Source organism: Leptodactylus fuscus, chromosome 2 (assembly GCF_031893055.1).
Source record: "Leptodactylus fuscus isolate aLepFus1 chromosome 2, aLepFus1.hap2, whole genome shotgun sequence".
Lineage (NCBI taxonomy): Eukaryota > Metazoa > Chordata > Amphibia > Anura > Leptodactylidae > Leptodactylus > Leptodactylus fuscus.
In genome coordinates this window covers 121,983,200-122,005,351 of record NC_134266.1, presented here as the reverse complement: position 1 = coordinate 122,005,351, position 22,152 = coordinate 121,983,200, and the positions used below count along the sequence as shown (strand labels likewise).

Sequence of the window (22,152 nt, the reverse complement as noted above, 5' to 3'; positions counted from 1 at the left end):
CTACAAAAGGGTGAATCCGGATACAGTTACAGACGAAGGAAGCATTGACTAGGCTTCAGCAGTGACTTCCATATGTAATCTATGGTGGGGCACCAAGTACGCTCTGAAATGACTCCTGTTCAAAGGAAGCAGCGGTGACACTGCTGTTAGAGGGGCCATATATTTACTGGTATACATTTAAATTATAATATATATTTTATATACACGCGCACACACAAATGAACACTACATTAAGTTCATAGATATCCGTGCCAGTTTATTTTAGGATTATTAAAGATGGTGGTAATCAAAGTCCATTTCAAACATGGCACATCATAGGCACTGGCCAGCTTGACATTTACAGTGGAATTAAAGTAACAAAACTATAGCTAAAACAAAGGACAGTCTGTATTTGTACACCTATATAAAAAAAATAAAAACCAAAAATACCCTTAGTGCAAGGAGTTGAGTAAGTTAGGACATACTAGGTTCTTTCTCAATATTATTAACTAGCCAGGATTCAATATATGGAAATATATTTGAACCATGATGGTTCTCTGTTGCATGCTGTGCATAAACTGAAACAAAACTATAAACAGAGGTGCAGTCATAGGGGTAGCAGTAGCATTTGTCACCAGGCCCAGGACCCTGAGAGGGCCTCAAAGCTCCCTCTGCTACATAAAATATACAACAATTCTAAAGGACACAAGGTAGGGGCCCCATTACAGATTCTGCACTGTGGCTCAAGAGCTTCCAGTTACACCTCTGCCTGTAAAGAAAGGCTTCTATATTAAATCAACCCGAGCATGACAAATCTGAAAGTTTATGCAAAGTATGCAGCAGAAGAGTATATCTTCAAAATTAAAAAAGAAAAAAAAAAAAAATAAGGCTAATCAGCCACATGGGAAAAAGAAACAAAACGACAACTAACTGCATGTTTTTATTTTTTTATTTAACTGAAATGGGAGGTACACCAAGTATTTTCAAAGGACTGCTGAAATCTGTTTTAAAACTGACATTTTATATCATTTCCTTTATTACTAGATTTGATTTTTTTTTCCTAAAGAAGCAATTCCAGAAAAATGTAGGTTTTGTCCCATCCGCAAAATGTAGTGCCAATAATTTGGTACAAATAACTATTTCTGATTTCTCAGCTCTGTTCCTAAGTAATATGACACACTTTCTCACCAAATTCTGCAGTGTGTGTGCACTAGAAGTCAGTCTCTTGCTTGAGATACTGACTAGGAGTTTCATATCAATATACAGCAAGACTTGTCTTCTGGTCCATAAATGTGTGGTGAACACGAGGACCAAACAGAGCCAATAAGTTAGTCAGAAAACCACTGGTAGAAAGTTTAATCTCACGAATTACTAAATATTTTTTCTGTGAGTGCTTCTTGAAAGTTTCTATCCTAGATTTTCAACTGATGGGTACTTTATAATGTATACACTTGCCAAGTTGAAAGTTTATTAACAGTTCTAGCCAGATATACTATCATGTATTTAGCATTACAGAAGTTTCTGCAAGTCTCTCAAGTCAACGTAAGGTAGGAAAACAAGAAGGTGCTAAACAAAAATAGTCAAATTCCTTAAGGCTAAGGCGCCACTGGGCGGAAATACAGCGCTGAAGCGCTGCAGGAAGATCCGCGGTGTGAACGCATTGTGTTTCTTCCCACAGCGCTTTTAACAGAAAGTTCACGGAGTCTTCCTCCACGGACTTTGTTACAATTAAGGTGCATTCACACAGAGGAAAATGGTGAGGAATTTAGTGTGGAATTTCAGCGCTGGAGGAGGAGAAAGAAAAAAAAAAAAAAAAAAAAAAAAAAAAAAAAAGCTTCCCATTGACTTCAATGGGAGGCTTTTTTTCAGCGCTGAAATTCCACACCATTTTTCTCCATGTGAATGCACCCGTGTATCTACAGGAAAGCCGCCCGCGTTTCCATAGATATAATTGACATGCTGCGATTTTCAAAACCGCTACGCCAGTCCGGACTGCGATTTTTTCCACAAAGTGGGCATGGGGTTCTTTCCGTAGATGGGCAAGAATTTCAGCAACTTTGCAAATACTGTAAAATGCAATGATTTTTACTGCAGCATTTCTGCTGTATCGCAGCGTTTCCGGCCAGTGGGGCCCCAGCCTAAAACTGTTTTCTGGGTTTCACTATAAAAATGCATACACAAAGAAGAAATAGAAAACACTGATCGCAATTCTCCTTTTACAGTCATTGATCAAGCGAGCTGACTACACACTGTGATAATGTGGGCTGACATTGATGCCCCAGTGGAACAATAGCGAGACTTTGGTACAGGAGAATTTCAATGCCAAAAATTACAAAGGTATTTTTATCTACTCATTCAGTTGTCGCTGAAATTCACTTTAACTGCAGGAATATTTACCAGCTGTCACTGGAAACAAGCACTCCTAACGTATATTTAGCTGGATAGGTATCAGTATTACTTCTACTAGCACATACCGGTCAACTAAATCTGCATACCTGCACTCCACGCGCTCTAATGGTAGTGCAAAAATATAGTTTTACTGATGATACCTTCCATGGGCTGAGCTATTTAATAGATATTGTGTGTGTTTTACCTAAAACCAGAAAAAAAAAAAAATTACATTCCATTTAAAGGGAGTCTGAAAAGTCCTTTATAGCTATATACCTCTACCGATTGGCCTTAAAGGGATTTCTATCACTAGAATCCCTTTTTTCAGTACTACCATGGCAGGATAGCTTTAAGAAAGGCTATGCTTCCTCTATCTTTAGAATTCTTCTCCGTGCCGCCATTCCAGTGATATTCCTGGTTTTCTCCGTATGCAAAGGAGTCTCCAGACAGCACAAGGGGTATCCCCTGTGCTACCTGAAGACTCTCCAACGTCGTCTTCTGTGTAAGTGCTGCCAATACAGAGCTACTGAGCATTCTCAGTATGCTCTGTAGAACTACATGATCATACTGTGCATGCGCAGTACGCTCATGTTGCCGCCACAGAAAAAATGGGCAAGGCATAAGCAGAGCCAACTGCACATGTCTTGTCAGCCATCTTTCTGTGGCTGCTACACGAGTGAACACAGTCTCGCCGGAAGACGACCCAGGAGGACGCAAGCGGCTGTAGAAGGAGGGCATCATTGTAGAGTCTTCAGGCAGCACAGTAGACAGCCCGTGTGCTGTCTGGAGACTCATTTGCGTATAGAGAAAACGGGAATATCACCGGAACGGTGGCATGGATAAGAATTCTAAAAGGTAGGGGGAAGAATAGCCTCTCAAGGCTATTCCGCAATGGTAGTACTGAAAAAAAGGGAGTCTAATGATAGAAATCCCTTTATTAGTTTAGTAAACACATGCTAAAATATGCAATTGTCAAATAGAACTTTGATGGATCGATTATGCAAATAAAATCTCATGTCATAAGGGCCCAACACCACACTTCTGGCATTGATTGATGGCTTCACCATACACACGTGTCATATTGTCCTGTCCTACTGGATGCGGACTACTCTTCCTGCTGTGAAGTACATCAATGAGGCTGTTGACCTCAGCAGGGAGAGTACAATTTCCAGGCCAGGACATTATGACTCACTCGCAAGGTTTCAATAGTGGGTTCAATCAAGGCTGCACTGGGCAGAGTTTACCAAGCAGAGCACTTGCCAGATTTCTGACCACACCCTTAGGGTACTCCTGATCTCATCTGCATAATGGATCAAAACTTCTTATTCTAGCATCATAGTTAAGTATACGAAGAGCCATTGTTTCCCAGTGACACTATTCTGAAGTGATTATAGTAGGGACAGTATGTCACTGGGATGCAGAGACTTCTAGTATACATCACTATGTTAGGAGTCCTTCTGCCAGGATATTGTACAGGAAGACAAGTTTAGCCCTCACACGGACCAAGTCTCACATCCAAGATTTGGTAGCATAAAAGCACCTCAGATGAGGGAGGGGGGGATTAGATAAACTGTATTGCTACTCTGCATTCATGTACCATACCTTGCGATATTGCTGGCTGTGAATACAACTTTAACAATGAAAATAAGGGTCTACATAAACAAGTTACTACTTTTAATTAAAATAGCTAAACAGCTTTATTAAACAAGAAGGAAAAAAAAAATTAGACATGTATTCACTCCGTATCTGAGAAGACTACAAATAAAAAATAAAGTAAAATTCCAGTCCACGATGTATTTCAGCAACACTCCATTCTCTCATTGCAATTCCCAGGTCTTCATAGTGGAAGGGAATTACCCTGCCCTCCACCAGGTAATAGACTAGCATTAACTCTGCACAAACTACAGTGCCCCAAGGTGCAGACAGTGCAACATGAATATGCAATACAATATTATGTTTCTATACCTTATATTTTAGCTATAGTTTTCTTGTTATATGTAATGTACACCTCAGAAGCCATCAAATGGTAGTTTTTAGCTTAATTTCAGACAGTAAGAAGATGCACATAGAACATTTCAAGGGATATGGTGTTGCAAGTTTTTCCACATAAAACTACATACTGCCATAGGACTATGGTCAAAGTCATTATATTGTACATAAGTTGAAGTAGGCATGCAAGCCATAACAATATATGGTCGTCTGTTATTACAATGGCGGTGTGGCCTTTTCTTTTGAATAACTAAACTCTGAACACTGTACATATTCTTATATATTAAAAGTTTAATGCAACCTTTCGCAACTATTGCTCAATACATGACAAAAAAAAAATCCTGAAAAGAAAATACATATTACTGTACAGAGATGTAGATTCATGATGTATCATATGCTCCAGGCCTCAGTCATGTTTCCAGTATCATTTCCATACCTGCATGCCATAAATGGGGTATAAACCCCTTTTATTTTTTTATTTTTTTTTTAGAATGAGAGTTTAATTTATAGACAATGATTTTAGGTACAATACTAAGCACATAAACAATATACCTGACAAAATGGCTCATCCAATACTAATCAGGGTGGTACAGCAAAATGGCATAAGATGTGGATCTTTGTGGTCATGTTGCGACAAAGCAGTGACTTTCAGAAGGTACCCACTTAGGAGATATTGCTTTGGAATAACAAAAAAAAAAAAAAAAATGTAGTGACTGAACCAGACTAATTCCTGCGGTAACATTCTAAAACCATTAACGATTACACAAAAGCAAGGAGAAGAAAAAAAAAAAAAAAAGGGTTAAACAATCAAAATTTTAGCTACCAGAGGGGCAAGTTTGCGTGACCCCAGTTTACTACTTGCACACACACACACACACACACACACACTGAAATGTTAGACTAACTTGGGGGAGGGGGATTGCTGAAAGTGGGACTCAGTTCACGACAGTAGCATAAGACCTAGCACTTCCTATATGGGTCAGGTTTAGGTCACATATGCAACAGTATATGGCGGCAAGAAAATGGCAATGGTAATGGCTCAGTCATGGAGAAACTTCTTTCAACCCTAAACTTGAGCAGTATGTGGCTGAAAAGCTAGATCAACCTATTGAGATAATTAAAAGAGAAGCACAACAGGAGGTAAAGCAGCACAACGTGTACATAGAAACATTTGCCAGCAAATCACAAATCCTATACAAGAATTTCCACATTAGAATGTGTTAATGTAGCAATGCAGAAGTAAAAACCTTTACCCATCACCACATTTCACTATAGACATACTTGTATAAGACATGGTAAGATGGTCTACAGATTGAGAGATTAGTTATGTATGAGGGAGTAAAATACTGAGATTGATAGATGTCAATTTCATAGCCGTGTCCAATTCCACACACATAAAAAGCCAAAACAAACGTTCACACATGGGACTTGTTATTAAAGGGGGGTTGAGATTATTTTTATCGTCTGACGGCTACTATAAGTCAGTTCAGTGACTGACCGCTGCTCATAAAGGGAAGGCCATCAGTAACGGTAGGACACCCTTAAAGGGATTCTACCATTAAACTACCATTTTTCTAATGAACACGTCGGAATAGCCTTAAGAAAGGCTATTCGTCTCCTACCTTTAGACGTGGTCTCCGCCGCGCCGTTCCGTAGAAATTCCGGTTTTAACCGGTATGCAAATGAGCTCTCCGCAGCAATGAGGGTGGGCCCCAGCGCTGAAACACCAATGAGCGCGTCCCCATTGCTGCCCAGAACCCTTTCCTGCGCCGCCTCCTTGTTCTGCAGCAAGTCCGCCTCTTCTTGCTTCTCTTGCTCTTGTAGTTCTATACAGGAGCATAGAGAGACCTACCCAAAATGGCCGCCGGCCATCTCCTGTATTGAACTGCAAGGGCGGCTACCCAAAATGGCCGGCTCCTGTATTGAACTGCAAGAGCAAGAGAAGCCAGAAGAGGCGGAGTTGCTGCAGAAGGAGGCGGCAGCGCAGGAAAGAGCTCTCGGGCAATGGGGATGCGCTCATCGGCCTTTCAGCGCTGGGGCCCGCCCTCATTGCTGCGGAGAGCTCATTTGCATACCGGTTAAAACCGGTATTTCTACGGAACGGCAGAGACCACGTCTAAAGGTAGGAGACGAATAGCCTTTCTTAAGGCTATTCTGACGTGTTCATTAGAAAAAAAAAGGTAGTTTAATGGTAGAATCCCTTTAAGCCTAAAGAGAAGGGATTTTGATCTGCATGTTATCTGATCAGTTTCTCCCACTCTAACATCAGACTGAATTTATGACATATCCTTTACAAAGTGTCTAATGAAACATACTGCAACTTCCCAAAATCGTCAGTGAATGGAAACTTAAAAGGCCAAGACGCAATGTAGCAGGCTCAGAGGAAAGGCACTGCAAGAAAAATCGAAGCAGAAACATTGCTGTTTTTCCCACAGCACTTTGAAGCAGAGAGTCCACAGAGGAAAACTCTGCGGGCTTTCTGTGAAATTATATCTGTAAGAGAATGCTGGCGGTCTCCCATATATAATTAACATGCTTCGATTCGTAAAGACTTTAATGTTTTGGAAATCACAGCATTTACGTTGCGGATATTTTTCTGCAATATGTATATGGGATTTGCTTTGCAGGGACTGTAAAACACTACGATTTTTGCCACACTTTTTGCATAACATGGGGACCCAGCCTATAAAGAAAATATTGGATTTATATACATATGACCTATTTTCTATTTTTACAAAAGGTTATCAATATCAGATGCATGATGTGGACTCTAACCAATCAGCTGGATACTGGATTGGGGAAGGAGGTGGGGGTCGGCGTGGCTGCATGAATAGCACAGTGTAGGGACACAGGTCTGTACTCTGCAGCGGATATAGATCCTCAGCTCCCTTTTACGTTCATCAATTTCTAAATGCCAGAAATCTCCTTTAACAGTTGATTTCGCTGAGAATTAGAAGTTGAACCCTCACTTTGTTCTCGCTCACACTTCATTACAAAGCGATGAGTATATTTTCAGCCTGTGGACATAAACCGAATAGGTTTCCATTCACCGACAAAAGATACCCTAATGTGCACACAGTACATTAGCATTCCAACAATGAATACAATCTATATATGACAATCCTTTCAACAAATTTCTTCAGAAAATGCCACATTTAAACATAAAGCCTGTATTTATTTAACCCATTCTAAACAACCACGTTACCCCAACTTGGTCCAGGAAGTGAACTTGTGAGCAGCGGTCTGTCCATGCTAACCCATGGGCCTGTTAAGGGGAAAAATCTTTGCCCACTTGGCAGTAAAGGTTTTACAGTGCACCAATGACCATATTGCACCCTTATGTCATGGGTAAGAACATAGACAGAAAACTACTCCAATGTGTGGACCTAGCCAGACAGCTAAGGGAGTGTTCACACTACCGTCGGTGTCCGACAGCTAGTGTTCACTGCTAATGTCCGTTCAAAATCTTGTGTGGACATTAACAGCAGACACTAGCTGTGTCCGTGACATTTTGCATTGATTTAAATGGACTCTTTAAAGTGACTGTAGGAGATACCCTTATGCGTAACAGCGATGTAGGATAAGAATTGGTGGAATTGTCATGATCAATATTTCAGACAGTAGATCTAGATTCAATAACTGTATTTTTAGGCACAAGGGAAATTATGTTTGACTATCAATTCAATTTCCACACAAGATGAGCATGCAGAACAATTCCTACTGTGCTTTATAATGGAACCACAGCATATATGGAAAAAAAAAAAACAAAAAACGCACAAATTCTAATAAATATGAAAACCCAAGAAGAAAAAAAAATTTGCTTGCAGGTATAGGGGATATGGGATGTTATATACCTGATGGTTATAACACAGCTTATTCTTTCTACACGGATATTGCAATCCAGCGGATATTCAATATCAAATATATATCTCTATATAAGGATATATATATTTATATATGTACACACAATATCTAGATTATACCACCCCGTTATTTAGAAGGGGGGGCTAACTTTATGAACAAATAGCAAATTAAAAATGAATCTGTTCCACAGCAGACTCCTTCTAAAGCTGCAATTCTCAACATTGTGGAACTATACTTTATATAAAAAACAAAACAAAAAAACAAAGGAGGTAGATTTAATGCCTATTTATAGATATCTCTCTCTATATATGTATATATAAAAAAAAAAAAAGGCTGATCGGAAAATAATTTTTCAAGGTGGTAGGATGCATTGGGGATAAAACAAATATGTAGTTATTGATACTTAATGCTGCAGTGAAGTGCTTGCTATGTACGCAGCTAAAAACTAAACCCTGTCAAACAGAAGATTGCTACATTAGTTGAGATTTCTTGTGCTGGAAAGTATTGCTATAGGATTTTGAAGAAGGATCAACAACAAGACTTATGTGCAATGGGAGTTTCATACTGGAATAGGAAGGAGCAAAAGGGAAGTGGGTTAGCACCATGTGACCTTTCAAAACTGAAAGGATTTATCCACAAGTTTTTTTTCGCCCCCAAAGAAAATAAATCCAAACGACATAAAAAGGGGTTAGTGAGCACTGGGAAGAGACAGGTGAGGTGGAGGAAGGTATCGCTGGGCCAAAATTGCAGCGTCCAAAGGGCTCATTGGCTGAGCATCATATCCCAGTCTTCTAATAGGGGGAAAATTGCCAAAGTGACGTTTTTGAGGAAAGTTTTTGGCTTCATGAATTGTGTTCTTCTCTTCTGCCAAAAGTAGTTGCTGCCGCATATAGTTTTCAAACTCGTACTGCGAGGACTCTTCTGTCACTTTTGCCTAATGATGGGGGGGGGAAAAAAAAAAAAAAAAAAAAAAGGATTACAATTTTTCTGCCAATATTGTTTCTATTGGTCTGAATCTTATGACTCAACGCCTCACCCACATACTAAGCATTAAACAACTGTGGGGGTTGGGTGGGGAACATGCCAAATGAAGGTTTCAGAATCTGTATATGAACAAAATTATACTCACTGGCCCAGATTTAGAATTTTACCCCGCACACCAGTATTGTGGCATAAAAAGTCACCACTGCAACCAACTCTGAAGTCTTTGCCACTTTCCGTAAAAAGGGGGCACAGCGAGAAATCTGGCGTAAATATTCCACAGGTGCACAAGCTGGCAGCGGGTGCCTCTCATTTATAAGGAGGCGTGTGCCTTGTCATATGAGGTGTACAGATCTCTCCAAGTTTAGAGGTCAGTCCTTATAAATCTGCCCTTTTGTGTTTTGACTCCTTTAATAGGAACACAATTCACATTTCTCTGTTTGATCGTGTAAAATATGCATTAAAGGGGCTCTATCACTGGGAAAAGTCATTTTTAACTAAACACATCCTTTCGTAGCCTTTAGAAAGGCTATTCCACACCTACCTTTTATATGTAAATTGCCTTAGTGGTTTTTGAATGAGTCTGTTTTTATTCATATGCTAATTAGCCTCTTGGTGCACCCCAGAAGTCTCATCGTGCACCATCTACCTATTCTTTCCTGTGTATGTGTACAGCACAGGCTGCTGCTGATGACTTCCTGCTTCCTGTTTGCACACACAGATAGGTGAGAATAGCAGAGATGAGTGCTGCTGGGAACTTCCTGTGCTGGCTGGAAGCTCATTAGCATATGAATAAAACCGGACTCATCCAAAAACCTCTAAGGCAATTTACATACAAAAGGTAGCTGTGGAATAGCCTTTCTAAAGGCTATGCATGTATGTGCTTAGTTAAAAATGACTTTTCCCAATGATAGAGCCTCTTTAACCGTTATTTTGCTGTGCATGCATGCCCAATGGTTCAGTCTCACGGTCTTACCCATGTGGCTATTGTGCAGGCCGAGCAATAGTCTCCACAGAACCAGTTTACAAACTGGTATTTAAAAGTTTTAAAGTGTAACAACATTTTCGGACAACTTTTATTTATAACTCAAACACTTCCAGAAAGTCTAATTTTGTAATATACTTTAACACATTTTGTCTTTCTGTGAAATCCTGCATTTTCTCACTCTTGCCCTTGTTTCTATATGGAGTGCAGTTTCTGCCTCTTACTGAGGGTTACTATGTATGGGAGTATAGGCTGTGAAAAAAAAAAAAAAATCCCAATGACATTAAGATTACAGTGCTATCTAAATAAATATAAATAGCACACAAATTCTCTAATAACATATGAAATAAGAGAACCACCTCTTTCATATGACACCAATAGCAAGTTTATACATTTTCTAATGCCACAGATATAACGGTGAAGTGATCCCTCCACCTCTTTTTCTCTACAAGTTACAAAGCCCAGTACCCCCGCACTCAGGAACATTCAGTGAAGGGGGAAAAAAAAAAAAAAAAAAAAAGTTAAAATGTTGTCTCCTTTCTGTAAAATCCTGCATTTTTTAATTAATGTATTTTACATACTGCATTAATACAAATGTATTAATACTAATGGGGCAACACGGTGGCTCAGTGGTTAGCACTAGAGCCCTGCAGCTCTGGAGTCCTGGGTTTGAATCCCGCCAGGAACATCATCTGCAAGGAGTTTGTATGTTCTCTGTGTTTGCGTGGATTTCTTCCCATTCTACAAAGACATTCTGATAGGAAAAAAAAATGTACATTGTGATCCCTATATGTGGCTCACAATCTTCATTTAACAAAAAAACAAAAAAAAAACCCACACATTACAAATGATACAAATACTGCCAAAAAAAAAAAAAAAAAAAATGTATCAAAAGTTGTTCAAAAGTTTGGTTAGGCTTTAAAGCGAATGTGATTAATTACCTTTAGGCCAAGTCATCTATAACAGATTAGGGAAGCCTGACACCCAGGACACATGCTGATCAGCTGTTTGAGGAGGCTGTCACTGGCCTACGAAGTCATAAGACCACAGCCCTGTTTCCTAACAGCGATCGGCCAGGGTGCTTGGTTTGGAACCACACAGTTCTAAAACAGCTGAACTATTGTAAAACACATATCAATATTCATCACCCCCAAAAATAATATTTGTACAAGCATGTTTCATGTCTTTAAGGGCTCGTTCACATCAGTGTTCTCCTCTCCGTAGTTCAGGTTTCCGTTTCCTGCCTAAAACAGAGGCAGGAGACGGAAACCTGCAGGAGGCTCTCACACCCATTCATTTGAATGGGTGAGAAAGCTGTCCGGTCGTGAGCGGAGGTGAGCGTTTTATGCTCTCCGCCGCGAAACTGGGTTTTATAATCCGGACACAGAGTCGGACATGCAGTACTCTGTGTCCGGATTAAAAAATCCGGTTTCGCGGCGGAGAGCATAAAACGCTCACCGCCGCTCATGGCTGGACCCGGTCTGAGCTTTCCGACTTCTGGCATGCAGAAGACGGAAACCACAGAACGGACAGGTGAACGCTAGTGTGAACCTAGCATCAGCAGCATTTGTGGCAAGTTTTACTAAGAAGTAAACATTTTTGTGTTTCTCACTCGCCAAGATTTACTGCACACAACAAATCAACATTTTTAAAATAATAAGAAAGGTTACTTTACCTCTTGTGAGTTCTCTGGACTGGTAACATGATCAATATCAGGCACAACCTGCAGGGGGCCACTTAGGGAGGACATAGATTGCCTGTAAGTAAAGATATACTTTATTAAAATAAATATTACTTCTCAAATAACATTTGCTACTACTGTATTAGTGGCAGAGGTATAAAGAGGGCTGAGGCTGGAGTACACACAGATTTCTGCCTGGAACTAGAGCAATCATAACAAGCAATGAAAAGAGCAACTGATTTACAGAATTGTCATCTAAGTAAATGGTTGAGGGTTGTGTCTATTATTACGACTGCAATAAAACAAAAAATCCCTGCGAACAGAGTCAGCAAGGAATCCGCCAGCCTGTGGGCAGGGTATATCCCTTTAGAGTGTATGCAGCTGTATGGTACGAGAGTGAGATATAGAAGAGAGATCAATGAAATCATATATATATTTAATAGAGAGCTATATCTGTACTTTATGCTATACTGTAAAGCACACAAAGCATTATTTGTCTGATGTATAGATGTGACATGGGATGAAGGCAGCATTATTTTTACCAAGACAGGAGTCACTCACCATGAGGATATGATGCCTCCGAGAGACTCCAGAACGTCTGATGCAGTCAAACGCTGTTGTGGGTCCAAAACCAACAACTTTCTAATGAGGCACACTGTGCTCTCCGACACCCTGCCGTCTCTATTAAAAACACACAATAGTTCATATAAGTAAAAACGAACAAAAACAATTTGTTTGAGATAGATAGATAGATCCCCACACAATTTCCATGGCTATAGGTATTGATATGACAATGTCAGACCAAGAAGCCCTTGTGTAATGCACTGTAAATATTCACATCAAAATCCCAAAGCCAGATCGATAGAGTGAACGGTACAGAATTTAGTGTTTGACACGTCATTTAACAGAAGGCCTGCAGAGCCCCTTTTCTACTGCATGGTACCGGATTGCCTCAGCTCAACTTGGACCACTTGTTCTACCAAAAGGTACGACAAAAAGAACCTGGTACTTTATTAGTACCAGTTTTAGGCTAGGTATCAAGTAAGTGTTGACCAGCCAGCTACAAGAACTTTGGTACCATATCATTTGTTTTTTCCACTGCACAATGATGAAATGAATCGAACCAAACTGATCCAATAAATAAGCATTGGAATAGTGATCAGATTTTCTACAATTGATACTTTCACCTTTCTCCCATGTGTTACAAAAGTACAGTCAGACCAACTGCCTTCATACTTGGTAACATACTATTACAGAAATAAAAGCTAACATATGCTGCAGCTGTGGTTACATGATCAGGGAGGGGAATGTAGCAGTCAGGAGTAGCCACAGTCCTCCTGCTTAGACCAGAGAAACCATTCCACTCCATATGCACTGCAATCCAAACAGATTGCGCTGTACATAGGAGAGAGGAAATAGGAGGGGGAAAACACGGGTGCTGCCATTTTGATTGTATCTCAAGACATCCTTACATGCGCAGAAAGTACAAGGCCAACTGAAAGACCCATGACAAAAACCTTGTGCAGCAGTTATCAGATTACAGGATTTACACGGATTGGTGAACGCTGTAATTTTTTTTTTTTTTTGCCATCGGTCTTTGTAATAATGCCAAGTTTCACAATAAGCTTTTATGATACTTAAGGTGGTCTAAATTTGTGCTACAACGCTAGTATGTGTACAAGTGTAAACAAGGGAGGAGACTACTCGTGTGTATGGACAACTTTAAAGGAGCCCAAATATCTAAAAATTTGAAACTGGACGTGGATGTTCTTTAGCGCCATGCTTGTGTTGCCAAAACTATTTGGTCGTAAACAGTAAAACAGTGTGCCACTGAGTGGAACAGAAAGCTCCCCAAAACATGGTCTTAAATAAAAGCAACACTTTTACAGCAGGTAGGGCAAAACTAATTCCATTCTCCTCAAAGATGCTTAGCACAGGGTCAGGCAAAGCCATTGAGAAATCTGTGCCAGAATATGGTACTAAAAAGTATTACAGAATTGCTTTGCGTACCCTTAGCCCCAGGGACTGCATGTATGAGACCTTTTTGTCATTGCCTCCATCTCCGCAGTTCTAAAGCTTCCAGAGTCTGTAGGCCACAGGCCTGCAGCTTAAAGGCTCAGAAGAGCTTGAGTGCAGATACTTACCTCCCTGGTCCCCAGCACCTCCTGCGATGTATGTGCAGCTGAAGCATGGGAAGAATGCATGCACAGGAGCAGTGAGGCAAGTACTGGCTGAGGGCCACTGGTGGATTCATCTATCAAATTTATATTGTATCGACTTTGAAATGAATGAGGTCAATCAACTTCACATTTTTTGGGGGAGAAGGGGCTTCTCTGAAAATGGAACCTTTTCAGAGGTTCCCCCCATAGGAATTAATCGGATTAAATACTTCTTGCAATGTTTACCCCTTTAAAAAGATTTCCATGCCCCAAATGCATTTTCAGACTAAATGACCTATCCACAGGACTGGCCATAAGTATGTGATTTGTGGTGGCCAACACCTAGACTCTGCTCCAGAGATGAGCGAATAGTACTCATCGAATACCTCGCTCCCATAGGAATGCGTGTAAGCGGGCGAACACCAAGGGGTTAAGCGCAGTGAATATTTGATGCGCTTACCCCCTTAGTGTTTGGCCGCTTACACAAATTCCTATGGGAGCGAGGTATTCAATCGAATACTATTCACTCAACACTACTCTGCACACATCCACTAACCTGCTTCCACTTCATGTGCTCTGCTCTAGGTTCTGGCACCTGGTTGCGGATCTGTGCAGCTCCAGGTGTCAGACCCCACAGGTCAGATACCAATTTTTACAAAAAACATTTGGAGATGGAAAAACCTTTGATCCACCAGAAACTATACAATGAAGAATGCAGGTAAAATCATGGGCAAATTGACCCATTTATTTATTTATTTATTTATTTTTTTATAAATCTGGAGGAAACAAGTTATGCTACCAGATGTGCATTAGATAAACTTTAAGATGTCATGTGAAATAAAAATTGTGGAAAGATTGCACCCACTCACTCTGGGATAGAATATTCTGCCGCCTTAATTTTGCGAAAGAGTTCCTGAGGTATGCTGTCATAGAAGGGAAATTGGCCATACAACATAGTAAAAAGAACAACTCCAAGTGCCCACATGTCGCTTGGCTTTCCACGGTAAGGACGACCTTGATACAAGCGGAGACAGCAGTTAACACAAGTACAGGAATAGCAGATCTAAGCCTAAATCTAGTTCAATGACAAAAAGGTTTACTAAAATCTGTTGCTTTGGGCCAATAGCAATTATTGCAAGTACATCTACATTAGTGGAATGAAGAGAAAAACACAGTGGAAAGATATTTACCCCTTTCATGTTTGGGCTTACCAATACTAATGCAAAATGTTCACCCAATAAACCTGTAGAGTAGATGTAGTGTTGTTCAAAGTTAGGGAGCCGGCATACGTGCGCTCCCCATAGAAATGAATGGGCTGCTTTATTTCCCTATTGGTTTCAATGTATTTCGCGCATATCACATTGAAACCAATAGGGAAAAAAGCAGCCCATTCATTTCTATGGGAAGTGTACGTATGCCGGCTCCCATTGAAATGAATGGGATCTGCTTTGTACACGCTGATTCTGAACGTGTTTTAACGTTCAGAATCAGTCAGCGTATACTCAGTGTGAATACACCCTTAGAAAACAGGGGTGGTTTTTTATTAAAACAATACAGGGAATTTGTGGTATTGCAGTTAAGTCTTTATTCACTTCCATGGAGTTGCAATAATGCACACAATCTGTAGACACCGTGAAGTGCTGTATGTAGGAGAAAGCAGCCATGTTTTTCTATTACACTGGGTTCACACCAGCGTTCGGCAGTCCGTTTTCAGGTTTCCGTCTTCTGCATGCAGAAGACGGAAACCTGTCATGCCGAGTCCGGCCATGAGCGCCGGTAAGCGTTTTATGCTCTGCGTGTCGAAACCAGCTTTTTTAAACCGGACAGAGCACTGCATGTTCGATTCTGTGTCCGGTTTAAAAAAAATAAAATAAAAATAAAAAAATCAGTATCGCCACGGAGAGCATAAAACGCTCACAGCCGGAGACTTTTCAAGCCCATTCAAATGAATGGGATTGAAACATGCCGGCAGGTTTCCATCTCCTGCCTCTGTTTTGTCCAGGAAACGGAAACCTGCAGAATGGAGTCCCAGGTGCAGATGTGAACGAACCCTAACCGGCAAAAAAAAAATCTTTAACCATTATTTTAAAGTAGAAGAACAATTTCAGTGTGTTGGAGAAGGTTTCTTGACAGACCCATCAATAAAATATTTGGATATATATTTACGGCATCCCACAACTTGTCTACCTAGGTTCTATACATATTTGAGAAATTTGTTAATAGCTTTGTCACTATAAAAAGTAAAACATGCATATCAGATTTAAGACACACGTAATTCTAGTAAATATACATCATGATACGGTCATGGGGTCTACTGATATTAGGACTTAAATACAGTATATATAAATTGAAACACTGGAGGGAGATGTAGGAATAATACAAGAAACAATGGGGAGCATTAACGGTATACTCCAATGAATCACTACATAAATTAATGTGTATGGGATATTAGATATGTACAAGATATATACCAAGATATGTATAAAAATTACTACTAAATATAACTTTGCAATATGCAACCATGCAATATAAATATAATGCGCAGCTGCAGCATACACAGATAGGAGTCAGTAAAAAGAGGGGGTCATAGCTACTGTGAACAGAAATCTTACGTTATATGTACTATTGACATTAAAGCATATATGACCTAGTGGTATAATATGGTATAGCTACATTGTGAAATAATCTAGTCAAATAGAAATGTTCAAGTAAATATATACCATGGAAAGAGCATGTCATGCTTGTGAAGGAGAGGCTGCTGAAGTGGGGTTGGCATGGGCATAAGAAGAGGAACGTCTGATGACGTCAAGGCATTGAACGTGTTACTGGCCATATGTGGGATTGGAAGCGTCACTGCAAGGCGCAGGTGCTCCACATGAAGTGGAGAGGACAAAATGGGCATAGAAATAATGAATGAGCCAGCAATGCAAATAAAAAACAAAGTAGTAAGGAGGTAAAAAGGAAAGGGGGTTTGGGCAATATCCGCAATAGAGAACAGAGGTTTATGTAAAATTGAAAAAAAGAAATTGAGTAACAGATGAAAAATTATGGAAAAAGAAAACATGGAAAAATTGTACAAAAGCAGGAGAAATAATTAGGAAGATAGTTTAATATAACGGGTGGCCAGCTATTATTCTGTTCCTATGCCTTCCATATCTCCTATGTTTGTTCTAGAAACCATTTATTTATTCTGTTTATTATAGACCTATTATGCTACGCTATATGATCAGTACTGTCTTGCATGATATAGATTTACTTATCTTAACTGCAGGCACCCGACCTTGACTTCATCCCAATTATTTAAAGTGTGAATAGTAAACAGGTAGGGACAATATTTCAGAATTCATACAAGATACATTTCACTTTTTGTGCCAACAGCAGAAGCCCAAATTTCTCTGAATAAACAATGTGCCCCCTGCAGGTTTAGCACTCAATATCAGCCACTTACCACTAAGAACATCAGGACTGATATAAGCTGGACTTCCTCTCTGATCCTTCAATAGATCATCTTCACTCACCAAGTGTTTACCAAGGCAAAAGTTAGTGATTGTTATCCTGTGTGTCCTGAAATATAGAATGGATTCATGACTATGAAGGCAGTCCAGACCAAAAAAAAAAATTACAAATCCATTAGAACTTTGGAGAAGCATTACTGTCAAAAAGTCACAAGCAAATGTTTTTTGTTTTCAATGGAGAATAAAAGCTGAATGTGACCACCGAAGCTTCCGCAAACAAAGGTAGCAATTAAAACTTTTCTACAAGACCCCCAATAGCTTCCTGCTCTACCATTCTTACCTGTGGGCTTCAAGCCTCTTCAGGCCTGTGGCCTACAAGGTTGCCTAAAAACAGCTAGGATGTCTGTTCTAGCGCAGGCGGGTACACTGACATCACTGCATGGTGCCTCCTATGGTGGGACGTAGAAGCCTAGTTCCATGGCGCCTTGTAGGTGGGCATTATTTACATCACAGTTTAAATGGGGGTAGTAGGATGGCTATATGAGGCAACAACAATATGTGGGTATAATTAACATAAGGGTCATTCAGACAGTATAAATGAAAAGGGTTCATTAGGGACCTAGAATTTTTTTAAATATTTTTTTTTACCGGCTATCCTTCAGATAGGCAGTAGGCAACTGGTGGCTTGCTTTCATTTTGTCCGCACAGATCAGCCAGTTAGGGGTGCTTCCAGTACTATGCATAGAATGGAGCCAGAAGCAGATGGTTCCATACACTACATTATCCACGATCAAAGAAAAAAAAAAAAAATCACTCCCCCATTTACTATGTATTGGCTTCACTACACAAACCAATGGCTTAAATATAGTAGTCTAAAACAGAACTTAATCACCGACATCTATTGCTTAAATTAAATTTCACGTTACTTGTACAAAGCAATATGGTCTCCTCGAAATCAACCCAGCCACTCATAATAGCGGTCTGCCAAATTACAGTTTCCTGATATATGAATGGCTGGAAGCCACAATTCTGCTGTTGCTGTGTCGCTACCCAATGCAGTGCCCTAATAAAGACTGACAGTTCCTGAAGTGCGACAACCACAGGTTAAAACTGATGTTTCGGAAGACATTTACTTTGCAGAATTTTACCCTACAAATTGCAGATATACACAAAATCTTCAGCTCAAGTCTTTTGCCACTTCGGATTCTTGATAAATACACTGTGTATTTGCACAAATGAAAAACCTACGGAGTGTAAATGCCATGTAGACATAGTGTAAAAGTAAGCAGGAAAAAACTACTTGCTCACAGTTTGCAAAAGAACCCTTGAGGCTCTGGCACGCCCCAATGCACATTTATAATAACTGTTTTTCAAAGTAATGGAGCATGCATCAGATAATCTAAAAAGCTACGATGGTGCTCAGCTTAATGTCCCCTACAGTGCACTGTGACTGGTTGGATATCAAAGTTGCTAGTGACAGTCTCCCTTTATTAAATATTTCCAGCTACTGCCTTCTAGTGACTGAGACAGTTTAGATGCAGTTCCAGGAGTCAAAGTTTATTTTTATTACTTTTATATTGCAGCCAAAAGAGTACAGTTGGCAGAGTATTAATGAACAAGATTGTGCTAAATGCACTTTTAATAAGCCCTTCTGTGTATATGCATGTGGGTGATGTACTGGACTGTGTATTACATAGACACAGGAATCGCTATTATTCAGGAGTGAACAGGCTGTACTCTTATAGATGAATCATCCTCATTAAGCCAATAGCTTTATACATAAGCCCACGCTAATCTACGGGGGAACACGCCAAAGTGCTACAAACACCAGCTTTTTTTTTCCTTGCTTTTCAGCCTGCCTCTTAAGTGTTATTAAGAATTAGCATTCCAAGTATTTGAGGAAAAAAAAATAATGTGTTTTCTTTCTGGGCAAACACACAAAAACATCTACACAGTAGAGGAAAGCCGAATTTTTTGATGCAAAATAAGATTTGTCCCAAATAAAAAGCAATTGGTAACGAAGCAATATACAAAAGCACAACATTTGTGCAAAAATTGTAGGCTCCATATGTTGTGGTGGAATCTGAAATTAACAGAAGATCTATGTAAAGTGTCCTACGGTGGAAAGAACGCCTACGGGACAAAGTTACTAGTCTGCCGGGGACCCAGTGTGCCAACTCACCAGCTCTGCCATATGTGTAGGGCGTAATGAACCAGTTATTATAAGTAGTGGCATACGCTCATCTCCCCAAATAAATAGGCAATCTAGCAGCACTACACAGGGAGATTCCCATCTATGATTTCTAACCTCTAAAGAGGCATGTGGATATGGGTCAGATGGGACAAGAACAGTAGGAATATATACCAACACTGCTTCAATCTCTATAATCTACAGAATGATGCTATGGAACAATGCCTGCTGCCTTTGCATCCAGCTGGGGAGAGGAACTAGATCATATATTTTCTACTCAGGACTGGTCTATGTCACAAATTCAATACTTTAAAGCGCTAGAAACCAAACTATGAATATTATGAAAAACACACTGCCAAATAACATTTAATCCTCATAAAAGTGTCAGGTTGAAGGAGTTAGGAGTTTCTATAGTTAGCTGCTCTTGCAGTGAAGACCTCATTCCACATGTTTTATAAATGGTCCTCTAGATGTCCATGAATTGTAGCATGTACTTTTTCTTCCCTATTCTGCAGTGTTAACCCTAATGCGTCTCCCCAGATTTACCTTTAACAGTATAATGGTCCTCGATAGTGTTGCAGGTCATACTACATTGTGCATAGTAAATCAAGATTTTACTATGTAATCTCTACATAGTTACTGACAAGTTTCCGACAGGGGTCAGCGTTAGATAGATTAAAAAAAAAGGAGAACCTAAATCACCTCAAAGCATACCCAAGAAAAACTTAAGGCAGAGAAAATGTACATGCAGATTAGCCAAACACACACACATATATAAATATAGAGAGAAATTCAAGCGGATAGAAAAACCCTACATGTCGGGTTTTTCTGTCCGCTTGAAAAGTCGGACATCTTTACTTGCGGCTAGTGAAGGAAGGGCACGGAGTGCAAAAGAACGCACCCGATCCCCATTTAAATAAATGACAAGTGTCACGGACACAGCTAATGTCCGCTCTTAATGTCTGTGTCAAATTTTGAGCGGACACTACCTGTCGGACACAGACGGTAGTGTGAACGCTCCCCTAACTGAAGTAGATTATCTTTTACATGTACATGATAGTATTGCTCAGTAACTGCTCACTCACCACTGATGTATAGAACAGTAAAGAGACTACCTAGATGTGAGTTAAACCACATCGAGCTCAGTTCACACTTCATACACTAAAAATCTGTACAGTAGTTGGTCGCTATTGGCAACAAAGACAAGCTCTCAGTTATATTAAAAAAAAAAAAAGTGGGCCCTTTTTGAAGCAATGCAGCCAGCGACATACCAGTATTACCACACCGGTCACAAATCGGAATAAACTTACCTCTTGTTCAGCACCATGTTACCCAGCTTTAAGTCTCTGTGCACTATGTTCTTCTGTGAGAAAAAAAAAGAAGCAATTCATCACAAAAAAACTTAAGTGTTGTACGAAATGCAGCTGCTGAAATGATGTGGCTTAAAAATGTGAATTACACCACTTAATATAGGTTGGAATACATCTTGACCTCTACATGTTAATGTAGTCACAGTTACAGTTATACATTTTTTTTAAGAGTTTAAATTCAAAAGGAGTTGAAAGCAGCTGAACCGCTGCTCTCAAAAATTTGAAGTGATCAAAGCAATTGATATTCCTCAAAATAGTACAACTAAAGTACATCAGGCACGGCAAAAAAAAAAAAAAAAAAATTTGCCTCAACATATACAGAAATCTAAAGTTACAGGTGTCGGAATATGATCCCAAGAAATTTTTTTCACAAAGTTTGGGGTTTGGTTTTTCTTTTGTTAAAACAAATAAAACTACAGGTATATAAATTTTGAATCCCCCGAAATCATACCATCCCATAGAATATAGGTGGCATGAAATTTTGGCTGCACAGCAAATACTGTAATCTAAAGACCATAAGTTGAACAAACAGTATTTTTCCAATTCCATCCCATTTTGAATTTTTTATTCTTGTTAAAGTCTTATTCCACACAAATATGTACCTTGTGTAAAGCTTCCACCACTCTGACCACATCATAGAATATGACCACAGTTTCTCTCTCTCCTAATCGCTTCTCCTTAATAACATAATGCTGTAAATTAATTAAGTCTGCAGTCTTGTCGCTAAAATCATGAGCACACAGGCAATCCAGGACAAGGCATATGCGCTTCCTCATCTTCCTTACTAACTTGTTGGTATCTATATCCTCTGCAATTTCACAGGTTCGATCCTAAGGAGAGAAATAAGAAGATTGTGAAAGGCATTGCAACGTGACTAAATTAAACATATCTCCTTTCATAACCAGCTGAAGTACTGAATACGCAGGTAATTTTCACTTCCCAGACAACCCCTCTATAAGGACGTAGGGTAGTTTGTATGTTCGTTCGGATTTTGCCCAAGGACGCTGTGGTCACTATTGATCACGGCATTCATGGGATTAATCCACCAGAGTTGGAGCGCTCCTTGCAGTGTGCCCAAACACCAATTTATGCCAACATATATTACATCAA

At 39.7% G+C, this 22,152-nt stretch overlaps 1 protein-coding gene across 1 annotated transcript in view; it reads right to left on the bottom strand.

Annotated features, from left to right (window-relative positions):
* Positions 1-4,569: 4,569 nt before the first annotated feature.
* The window catches only part of STK40 (serine/threonine kinase 40), a 34,050-nt gene continuing 16,467 nt past the window's right edge, over positions 4,570-22,152 (bottom strand). The window contains exons 5-11 of the mRNA XM_075264559.1: positions 21,645-21,872; positions 20,983-21,035; positions 17,475-17,590; positions 14,896-15,040; positions 12,429-12,548; positions 11,862-11,943; positions 4,570-9,154 (exon numbers count right to left, since the gene is read on the bottom strand). Of these exons, the coding sequence (XP_075120660.1) occupies positions 8,909-9,154; positions 11,862-11,943; positions 12,429-12,548; positions 14,896-15,040; positions 17,475-17,590; positions 20,983-21,035; positions 21,645-21,872 (990 nt within the window). The 3' untranslated portion in view covers positions 4,570-8,908. The remainder of the gene's footprint in view (positions 9,155-11,861; positions 11,944-12,428; positions 12,549-14,895; positions 15,041-17,474; positions 17,591-20,982; positions 21,036-21,644; positions 21,873-22,152) is intronic.